At 43.8% G+C, this 11,339-nt stretch overlaps 1 protein-coding gene across 3 annotated transcripts; it reads left to right on the top strand.

Annotated features, from left to right (window-relative positions):
• The first annotated feature begins 1,567 nt into the window (after window positions 1–1,567).
• On the top strand, window positions 1,568–10,138 carry LOC310808319 (uncharacterized protein). Of its 3 annotated transcripts, none has more exons than XM_083675159.1 (17): window positions 1,568–1,847; window positions 2,498–2,574; window positions 2,803–2,904; window positions 3,104–3,163; window positions 3,252–3,321; window positions 3,634–3,799; window positions 4,061–4,130; window positions 4,324–4,479; window positions 4,574–4,630; window positions 4,935–5,060; window positions 5,315–5,439; window positions 5,809–5,860; window positions 5,954–6,024; window positions 6,147–6,314; window positions 6,631–6,739; window positions 6,855–7,910; window positions 8,310–10,138. In XM_083675159.1, exons 1-17 carry the CDS (start codon window positions 1,661–1,663, stop codon window positions 9,663–9,665), a joined length of 4,008 nt encoding a protein of 1,335 aa, XP_083531285.1. In that variant the 5' UTR covers window positions 1,568–1,660; the 3' UTR covers window positions 9,666–10,138. The 3 variants fall into 3 exon arrangements, with proteins under 3 accessions (XP_083531285.1, XP_083531284.1, XP_083531283.1); XM_083675158.1 differs by having other exon boundaries at window positions 6,855–7,964; XM_083675157.1 differs by having other exon boundaries at window positions 6,855–10,138.
• The last annotated feature ends 1,201 nt before the right edge of the window (window positions 10,139–11,339 follow it).

Raw genomic sequence — 11,339 nt, 5'->3', positions numbered from 1 at the left:
TTACACAATACGTGCGGGGAAGGGTAAACTTTCAAATTATAACATTTTAGTGAAGGTTATCCACTAATATGCATTGCTTTCATTTATTAAGTGCAAGTGAAAATATGCAACAAAAAAAAACTTTATTCAAGATCAAGTTCATCAGTTGCACACCAATTGCATTCACACAATTGATATAGCCTAACTTAAACATGTTTTGGATCAACACTGCTTGAAAATATGAACAATACTATTTAGTTCTATGTCACTGATTTGACGCTAAATAGTCACGCACAGGCAGTGGCCGTGCAGGTGGTCCGTGCAACCATTCAGCTTTTTATTTTATAGTCCCCATTTATCTATCCATTAATCTCTTTAATTTGTCTCTCTAAAAGACATTCCAAATTAAAACAACCTTCAATTAACACCATCACGCACCGACATTTTCGCTGGTTTGAGTTCAATATTATACTCGGTTCTACCATGTAACTTGCCGCTCTCCAGCCCCTGTGCACTGGCCTGACGTCCGTCTTTCATGAGCAGCCTACACTGCAAGTTATCGGTGCATTGGATATTATGTCAGAGCCTCTTTTACAGCTCTCATTGCTATAGACGGGGGTTGGTTACAGAAGGGCATAGAACTGCACAGTCAGTTAGAATTGAGGTCAGAGCATTGCAAGCTGTAATAATTGTCAAGGTTTGATTTAATTATCCTGCCGATCTTTCAATAGACCTATAATTAGTCACATCTATTGCAATTACGTATAACTTTGGAGTACTTAAGTGCTTGACACTTCCCTCACTTCCAATGCTTATAAGCTAGAGCGTTGGCCCCCTCTCTCCTACAAATCAGTTTTGCAGTGCAGTCCAAATTCAATGTTTCCATATTTGCTATAATTTTATTCTGTTTATGTTCAGTATCGTTCTACTTATGTTTAATGATAAACCTCTTCTTTAACCATAACTGATTTAACAGAGTAGGCTAAATATATTGCTTAACATAATCATAATTTCAAACTTGTCCTCTGAGGCACAAGTGGCATAATTTCACTTTTTACATGATCCTAGTATAGATTTGAAGAAGAAAAAACACCTATAAAAATAGATCTGTAAGAGAATGAAGTCATGACTCAATGCACTGGCCTCAATGCATCTTCTGCATTACATCCCGTCAGGTTGACTTTTCTGTTGTTCAGACATAGCAGTTAAAATAATGTTGGCTACTCCTACAGTATGTTATGCAATGATGGTTCACCTGTCATGGACATCCTAGAGGAGGAAGGTGGAACCAAGCCTTATCACGGGCATCCTTTTGGAGTTGCGCATTTTCACTGATCTATGAAAATATGTGTTGTGAGCAACGGTGTCGTCTCAGAATCTATCTCAATAGGTAGTTTGGGGGGGTATAGAGTCAGATACGCAGCATTACGCGCTACACATTGATGTCCTCCATGAAACCTATGAAACGACGTTGTCGGAGTAAGGTAACCAATAAGCACACAGTATTTCACGTATCCCTGCCCACCATATTTTGCGCTTGCGCAGAGCTGCCTCGACACGCATGGCGCTCTGTGGTAGTTGTGAAGGGGTAAGAAGTAGGGTCATCAAGATATTCTTGACCCTCAGGCTACCGAGGTAGCGGGTAGCACGAGGAGCAAGAGGGGACTTCATTTCACTAACCATGTCGTGGCTCTTCGGCTGGAGGAAGGGGTCCGGAACACCCCCGGCGGATGACCAAACACCATCTACTCCCGCAGAAGGGGGTTCGGGCGCGTCGGGAGGGGATAAACCCAAGGACAAATGGAGTAACTTCGACCCGACTGGACTTGAAAGAGCCGCAAAAGCAGCAAGGGAACTCGACAGATCACGTATGTATCAACAGCATATGCTTGAAGCTTGTTAAAGGGTGCATGGAAGTTATCTCCCTGTAGCAGTGTTGCAGTGTATAGACTCTGAATAAACATTGTATCAGTTTTAGGCTACTCGTCGCCAAAAAAAGTCAGCTCAAACATAACGACCTATAGACCTAAATTGAATGTGCATGAACAGTAATCAATATGCCTTGAATTGGGCCGACTGGGTTTGACAGGTGCCGTGTGCAACAGACTGTGGCGATTTGGTGGGCGTGTTAGCGAATGAAAGAACAAAGTGTTCCTATGTGGTTGTTGTCTCTTGCTCCTCATGTTCAAGAGGATCACATATCTGTTCATGGGTGCAGAAGAGCATGTGTGTGGCTCTCTACATGGGGGTGTATATTTAGTTAATGAATGTCAAGTGTGTGGTACTTGCATGGCACATACTTGTGTACAATAACTGTATCAGTACTTTCTGTCCAAAGCTCAACTAAACTCGAAAATAAAGTGGTGTGGTTGGGGTATAAGTCCTTCAGTTATTGCTATAACCTAAATCAAATAGTGTTAACTTACGTTGAATAACTTATGTTGAATAAACAATTGAATTAAAAGCAATTGCAGGATAACTAGATAACTTAACTGTCCTCTTACCTTCAACTCTGTAGGCCATGCGAAAGAGGCGCTGGACCTGGCTCGTATGCAGGAGCAGTCAGTACAGATGGAGCATCAGAGTAAAGTGAAGGTGAGTTTGCCTTATAATTGTATCTGTATTTATTTACAGCAAACAATCGAATGTGTAATCCACTATTGCATTGTGATGGGTGAGACATTCTAATATTGTCGTCTTTTCATAAAGGGAACACTGGGTTCCCAACTGGCAACCAACAGTCAGATTCAAGAATTGTAGTTCTCTGCGCTACAAATCTGGTCCCTTTGGAATATGTCTGAATTCAATCCCATTCACCAATAGGAATATGAGGCAGCCCTTGAGCAGTTGAAGGGAGAGCAGATCCGCGTCCAGGGAGAAGAAAGACGGAAAACCCTCCAAGAGGAGACCAAGCAAAATCAAGCAGTATGGAATTTGTTGTATTGTAAAACAGTTACTGACTACACAGTTACTGACTACATATTCCTGTCAAGAACCCTGTGCATCTATCTGCAAGATGCACAGGGTTAATTACAGATTATATAACAAGTTTTCCTTGCACATTCTGTTTTGAAATTATTTCTAGTATAGAGCTAAGGTATTTTCTCTTTTGTATTACCTCTAGAGGGCACAGTATCAAGACAAACTTGCCCGACAGAGATATGATGATCAACTCAGGCAACAGGTAAGATCTATATTGGATTTGTATTGAATATCTGACATATGCCATATTCATGAAATGGGATGTTCATCATTGTGTTTTGTACCTGCAGCAATCCCTCAATGAGGAGAACTTGCGTAAACAAGAGGAATCGGTCATGAAACAGGAGGCTATGAGAAAAGGTGAGGGAACATTCCTCAGCATTGTAACACACAGATCCAGGTTTACAAGTTATCTTTGCAAAGGTGCAGAGTTTGCATGTTATTTACCAGGGGGGAATGAACCATAAACGGTAGAGCAATAGGGGGAAATACAGATAAAGAGAAAGTTAAACTGTAAATTATACAGAGAGTTGTCATGGCCTTGTCTATATATTTTTCCATCTGAAGATGATGAAATGTTTAGTAGATGATGAAATGTTTAGTAAATCAGGCCCGCAGTACTCAAGGTTGGTTAAAAAAGTGCCTTACTTGGCTCCCCCCTTGCCTACCTAGCCACCATTGAGCATGAGATGGATCTGAGGCACAAGAACGAGCTGATTCGCGTGGAGGCGGAGGCTAAAGCTCGCGCCAAGGTAGAGAGAGAGAACGCAGACCTCATCCGAGAACAGATCCGCCTTAAAGCTGCTGAACACAGACAAACAGTCCTAGAGTCCATAAGGTGAGATTCTATTTAATTTGATTCCATTTCTGTGAGTTTCTGATTAGTTTTCTGTGTCCACTCATTATTATGATGTAACTGCAGTGCTCAATTCAAGTTCTTATTATGTTGCTCATCTTTTATGTCATACATTTAATTTGATCAGCAAGTCGTTTTTTCTGTCTGGACAAGAAGCCAAGAACAGAATCCAAGAATGCAGTTTGGTATTTAGCGGCCATAATAGGAGCACTGACTGTAATAATTGTGTTTTGTTCATGGCAGGACTGCAGGAGCAGTGTTTGGCGAAGGGTTTCGGGGTTTTGTGTCCGACTGGGATAAACTCACTGCCACGGTAAAAAGCTTCCCCCACCATCCCTGATATATCTCAAGTCTCATGGTCTTGCAATTGGAAAATAAATACTCTAATCAAGACACTGTCTTGAAAAGTTGCTGCATCCAAACATTTGTTTCAAGTCTCAATTACACATAGTGATTTTGTATGTCTTTGTCCAGAGAGATAGATTGTGTTGTTGAATGCCCTGTAGGTGGCTGGGTTCACCTTACTGGCAGTAGGTGTATATTCTGCGCGGAATGCCACAGGTGTAGTGGGGCGCTACATCGAGGCTCGCCTGGGAAAGCCCTCACTGGTCCGAGAGACCTCCAGGATCACTGTTGGGGAGGCCATAAAGCACCCTCTTAAGGTAAACACAATCAGTCAAGTATTATTACTGTATCTATATACTGTATCATACTTTAGGGCCTCTGTTTTATTCTAAACTCCTTTTCTTCCTCTAGACAACTAAGCGTCTGAGAAGCAAACCACAGGATGCTCTGGAGGGAGTGGTGCTCGCTGTGAGTGTATAATATACATTCAGTATTGTTCCATATGTTTCTTTTATTTTTATTATTTACACTTCTTATTGCACTGTTGGAGGAGCCCAAGACTTAAGAATTTCATTGCCAGCGATTGCTCTGTAATTGTTGTGCATATGACAATAAAACCATCTTGAATCTTGAATCTTGAATCTTGAATCATATACAGCATGTCAAGATTTCAAACATTTTTACACGCACTGATTGATCACTCTGTTAGTTTGTGGGAAAAATTATAATTTTCCCTGGTCTTTCTCTGTCCTCTCTTTTCTCTCCTGTATAGCCAACCCTGGAGGAGCGTGTGAGGGACATTGCAATCGCCACTCGTAACACGCGGCAGAATAAGGGACTCTACAGGAACATCCTTATGTATGGACCACCGGGGACAGGCAAGACACTATTTGCCAAGGTATCACATGGCATGTTCAATACCTGTTGGTATCACATAAGTCATTATGGAAATACTGACTCAAAAAACAGTAAATGTGTATTACAATGGAAATGAATCAGATTATGATTTGTATGCTAGATATTTGCATAGCTAATGCAGTTGTCTCAGAAGTGCATTGATAACATGGTTGTATGTTTTGAGTTGTAATTCCTTCCCTAATTGTATTGTACTGAATGGCCTGCTAAACAATGGTCTGTTGCTTTGTCCTGCAGAAACTGGCCCTCCATTCTGGGATGGATTTTGCCATCATGACAGGTGGTGATGTAGCACCCATGGGCCGTGACGGTGTGACCGCCATGCACAAGGTCTTTGACTGGGCCAGCACGAGTCGGCGCGGGTATGACCCCGATTCACTACTGCTATTTGCTCTATGTAAACATGCAGAACAGAGTCATTGACAGATATTGGTTGAGCATGGCACTAGTAACGCTAAGGTTGTGGGTTTGAGTCCTCCTGGGACCATATATACAAAACATTTATGCACTCACTGTACTGTAAGGTCCTTTGGATAAAAGCATCAGCTAAATAGCATATATTATTATTATTTTTATATTATGTCTTCATCTTGGCATTTATGTGATGATAGTGGGCCTGTGCTACAAATCTTGGGGACAGTGTCATGTAATTCTTATTTAAGGAACAGTTCTGAGAAAACTGTTGGATTTGTCTAACCTCTTTCTCTCAAATATTGTCTTATCCACTGTAGCCTCCTGCTCTTCGTAGATGAAGCAGATGCATTCCTGCGCAAGCGATCCACTGTGAGTTTACTAACAGAACAAAGAGCATGCTAGGTTTTCATGATCTAACATGTTGTGGCTTTTATATATATATATATATACATTTGCCTGCAGGAGAAAATCAGTGAAGACCTCAGAGCCACTCTTAACGCATTCCTTTACCGCACAGGAGAACAGAGCAACAAGTGGGTACTATCCACTCTATCTTATATTATTCAATGTAGGGGTTAGACTGCGAAAAGGTAATTGACTTGAATGAAAAGTTCATAGATTGTGTGTCTTTAAATAATCTCATCTCTGTCCCCAGGTTTATGCTTGTGCTGGCCAGTAACCAGCCGGAGCAGTTTGACTGGGCCATAAATGACCGTATTGATGAGATTGTAAACTTTGCCTTGCCTGGGCTGGAGGAGAGGGAGAGATTGGTGCGTCTCTACTTTGACAGATTTGTGCTGGAGCCTGCAACCATAGGGAGACAGTGAGTATTATTTTCAACCTATTTTCAGGTATTGTTTTGATACCTGGAGTTCCCAGTGTTGTCACATTTCACAAATAATTACTAGAGCAAGGACAAACATTGGTCCCCAGAGGTTACCTTGCTGATTACTCGGGTAATGTGTACAAACTATTGCAAACATAATTAACTGTTTTAGAAAGGATTGACTCACAAAAGAAGTGACTTGCAAACTGAAAACTTTTGACCACTTTTTGCTATTGACCACTATAGTATTTTTAAAATGGTATCATTTGAAAGCTCATATCATGAACCCATCTCCCCAATTTTCACTCTGCAGGAGGCTGAAGTTGGCCCAGTTTGACTATGGACAGAAGTGTTCCGACATTGCCATGCGTGCAGACGGCATGTCTGGCCGTGAGATCTCTAAACTTGGTGTGGCCTGGCAGGTGAGTAATGTACATTTGACTTGTTTATACATCTGACCTTTCAAAACAGTGTTGTTGGTAATTTAAAAAAAATAAAAGTATACAAGGTAACCTCCTATTCCTGTCTCCTTATAAGGCTGCTGCATACTCCTCAGAAGACGGGGTCTTGACCGAAGCTATGATTGACATGCGAGTTGACGAAGCTATTCGACAACATGCACAAAAAATGGACTGGCTCCATATGGAAGGGGGTTTGGAAAGTGTTGGCAAGACTGGGATGGTGCTGCCCAAAAAAGGGACTGCAGCAAGTGTGATTGGATTCACAGCCGCCCAAGAGGCTGCACCACTGGCCCAGGATTTTGCCCCGACCATTCAAGAAGTGCTCCCTGTTGTGGAAGCAATGATATCCAGTGCTCAGTCTGCGGCGGCGGCAGTTGAACCGGTGAAGGAAGTTGAAGCAGCTGCTATTATCAATGAGGCGTCCACCCTTGTTAAAGAGGCAGAGGCTGTTACTCCTGTCGTTGAAGAGACTGTTGCAGCAGCTCCAGCCCTCAAAGAGGCAGAAGTGGTCGAGACCCCTGTGGAAACTGCGACTGCTGCCCCATTGGTGCAGGACGTTGAACCGATCAAGGATCTGCCAGAAGAGGCTGCAACGTCTGTTGTTCAAGAGGCTGTAGTACCAGAGGTAAAGGAGATCGATGTGACTGCAGAGGTCACGGAGGCTGAGGCAGTGGCAGAACACCTTGTGGATGCAGCTCCTGTCATTAAATGCAAGTCAACTTCAACTACCGTTCAAGAGTTGGAAGCCGTAGCAGAAGCGAATCAGTCAGAAGCTGTTGTAGCTGACTCAGACGTGACAACAGTCACTGTAGCTAAGGAGTCAGAAGCTGTTGCTGCAGAGTCAGAGGTGACAACAGCCACTGTGACCAAGGAGTCAGAAGCTGTTGCAGCTGAGTCAGAGGTGACAACAGCCACTGTAGCCAAGGAGTCAGAAGCTGTTGCTGCAGAGTCAGAGGTGACAACAGCCACTGTAGCCAAGGAGTCAGAAGCTGTTGCTGCAGAGTCAGAGGTGACAACAGCCACTGTAACCAAGGAGTCAGAAGCTGTTGCAGCTGAAGCTGTTGCAGCTGAGTCAGAGGTAACAACAGCCACTGTAACCAAGGAGTCAGAAGCTGTTGCAGCTGAGTCTGAGGTGACAACAGCCACTGTAGCCAAGGAGTCAGAAGCTGTTGCAGCTGAGTCAGAGGTGACAACAGCCACTGTAACCAAGGAGTCAGAAGCTGTTGCAGCTGAGTCAGAGGTGACAACAGCCACTGTAACCAAGGAGTCAGAAGCTGTTGCAGCTGAAGCAGTTGCAGCTGAAGCTGTTGCAGCTGAGTCAGAGGTAACAACAGCCACTGTAACCAAGGAGTCAGAAGCTGTTGCAGCTGAGTCAGAGGTGACAACAGCCACTGTAACCAAGGAGTCAGAAGCTGTTGCAGCTGAAGCAGTTGCAGCTGAAGCTGTTGCAGCTGAGTCAGAGGTAACAACAGCCACTGTAACCAAGGAGTCAGAAGCTGTTGCAGCTGAAGCTGTTGCAGCTGAGTCAGAGGTGACAACAGCCACTGTAACCAAGGAGTCAGAAGCTGTTGCAGCTGAAGCTGTTGCAGCTGAGTCAGAGGTGACAACAGTCACTGTAGCCAAGGAGTCAGAAGCTATTGCTGCAGAGTCAGAGGTGACAACAGCCACTGTAGCCAAGGAGTCAGAAGCTATTGCTGCAGAGTCAGAGGTGACAACAGCCACACCAACCAAGGAGTCAGAAGCTGTTGCAGCTGAAGCTGTTGTAGCTGAGTCAGAGGTGACAACAGCCACTGTAACCAAGGAGTCAGAAGCAGTTGCAGCTGAAGCTGTTGCAGCTGAGTCAGAGGTGACAACAACCGTTGCTCAGGAGATTGTGGTTGCCCAAGAATCTGAACCTACAGCTGTTGCCCAGGAGTCTGAAGCAATAGTACCCGATGTCGCTAAGGAGGCTGAGGCTACAGTAGCTGCAGTCAGTCAAGAAACTGTGATTCCCCCGCAGTCAGAGTCAGCTGTTGCCAAGGAGTCTGTTGTTTCAGAGTCCGAGGCTTCTGCAACTGCTCTTGTTCAGGAAACTGTAGTAATTATGGAATCAGACACCACTGAAACCGTTGTTGCCAAGGACTCAGAGGCCAGCGTAGCTCAGGAGACTGTTGTTACTAAGGAACCTGAGGCCTTTGCAACTACTGATACTACCATTGTGAAGGAGGCGGACGCCACAACAATCCCTGTAACCCTGGAGACTGAGGCTGCAGCAATTCCAGAGGCCACAGCAATCCCTGTAACCCTGGAGACGGAGGCCCCAGCAGCACCTGTAAGCCAGGAGACTGAGACAATAGCAACCCCAGAGGCCACAGCAGCCCCTGTTACCAAGGAGGCAGAGGCCCCAGCAACTCCCGTAACCCAGGAGACGGAGCCCCTAGCAACTCCCGTAACCCAGGAGACGGAGGCCCCCGCATCCCCTGTAACCCAGGAGACGGAGGCCCCCGCATCCCCCCTAAACCAAGAGACGGAGGCCGCCGCATCCCCCCTAAACCAGGAGACGGAGGCCACAGCATCCCCCCTAAACCAGGAGACAGAGGCCTCCGCAAGCCAGGAGACTGAGGCCCCAGAAACCCCTGTAACCGAGGAGACTAAGACCACAGCAACCCCAGTAACTCAGGAGGCAGAGGCTACAGCAACAAAGGTTGACACAGAAACTACAGCTAGCAAGGAAACTCTTATTTCCAAGGACTCTGAGGCTACTGAATCTACAGCTGCCAAGGATGCTGTGGTCACTGCCACTCAAGAGGCCGATGCTAGCAACGATGAAAAGCCTAAAGCAAAGAACCAGGAAGGGGATGACCCAGACAAACCAAAAGATCCACCTAAGAAATGGTTTAAATGGTGAAGCGATTGAAACACTTGGCCAAGGAGCAAGAGATGACATTTGTAGAATCAAAAAATATGTACTGTTGTACTGATAGGTGTTTTGTCATTGTAATTAAACGACTATTCGTAATCTGTGTTACCGGTGTCTTATTGTATTTTTGTCTTTGTTTTTAAGTGCGGGTAATACTTTAGAAGTATGTGGGATATTGAAGGGCATGATTTGGCCCAGTTGGCTCTAAGATTGAAAGACAAAAAAAAGAGATTGCCCTTAATGGCCCATTCCAATGAAATGTTGACTTTCTTTTCAAGCTGAAAGGCAATGTCCTGTACTTACCCATGATGTTCTCCAACAATTTGTCAGAAAATCATTTTGATGAAAATATGTTTTAATTTTTGCTTAAAGTTCTAAATCTCAGACTGCCTCCTAAAGCTGAAACTCGTGTTTTGTTTTTCAAATAAGAATACTAAAGTGAGTAAACTATATTATCTCAACATCAAATTAACTGTGGCTTCTGATTACCCTGTTACACATGTACCACTAACTATATGTCAGTTGACAATTTCAAGGAAGACTCCTTGCACTGGTTACTCTGACCCTATGACTCGGGGCGCTTTCCAGGCTGATTGCTGGCCCACGTAGATGTGTCATTGGGAACTGGTTTAGTCATAATTACGATGTGAATGCATTGATATGCTTTTGAAGTCAGGACAACTCTTCAACCAGTGAGATTTTGTTTGCAATCAATAATGAATGTTGACAAACGACAAACATACATTATATATACACGTGTGATGGATAACAATTCTATATGTTAAAATTGTACAGAAAGTACAAGTTGACATTTTTTCCATGTACTTTCTGATGAGAAGGTGAAAGGTTACAGTGGATACGTCACAACTCGAAAAATGGTTATTTCCCCCTTGGGAACTCTTAACTGAGTTTCCTACAGTAGCTGAACGCACCATTCATCACAGTAAATTGGTGCAAATCGACTGATAGTTGTGTCTGTGCCACATAATTGACTGTTCATTGATAGGGTTATCATATGATGCGGGTAAAGCATGTTTAAGTGCTCCATGGAAACTCTGAGCTTCAGAGTGCATTCAGTGCTTGCTTCTGGTTCCAGTACAACGCTTCAACTAAATGTTTTAATGTTGTCAACATCCTAAGAAAGGTGGTCCTTATTGCAGTGAGTGATAGTGCCCTGAACAATTACTGATTTACACAATATCATAACTTTACTTTGTGTTCCTTAGTTCCTGTTAAGAAGTGTCCTCTCACAATAAGAAATATGTCAAGTATTTTCCACACATAGGCCAACTGTAACCCATATCCATTGATATTGACGGAATGACACATTCAAACGTTAGGGGTCACTGTTTTGCTTCAATGGCACTTTTAATAAAACAGACATTTTATCCTCACAACAGCAATGTCTGGACAGAGAGGGGGAGGGGGGACTGGGTGAGGGTTCCCTCTGCTGATAGGCTGGTTGCTCCTGATAAGTATGAGGGAAATGCTATCGGACACAGTATTGGGAAGACGAGGGAAGCACTGAACTGTCTCTGTCTTATCTTGGCTGGCATCAATTTCTCTTCTCACTTCTTATAAACTATAAGAACACAGCGCAGAGAACCCTGACCACAAGCATGTACGCCCCTCCCCCTCTTATATTTACAGGTAAAATTAATA

The sequence above is a fragment of the Argentina silus genome (genome assembly GCF_951799395.1).
Source record: "Argentina silus genome assembly, chromosome: 8".
Classification (NCBI taxonomy): domain Eukaryota; kingdom Metazoa; phylum Chordata; class Actinopteri; order Argentiniformes; family Argentinidae; genus Argentina; species Argentina silus.
The sequence above is the reverse complement of the archived record's forward strand: the minus strand, read 5'-3'. Positions and strand labels throughout refer to the sequence as shown.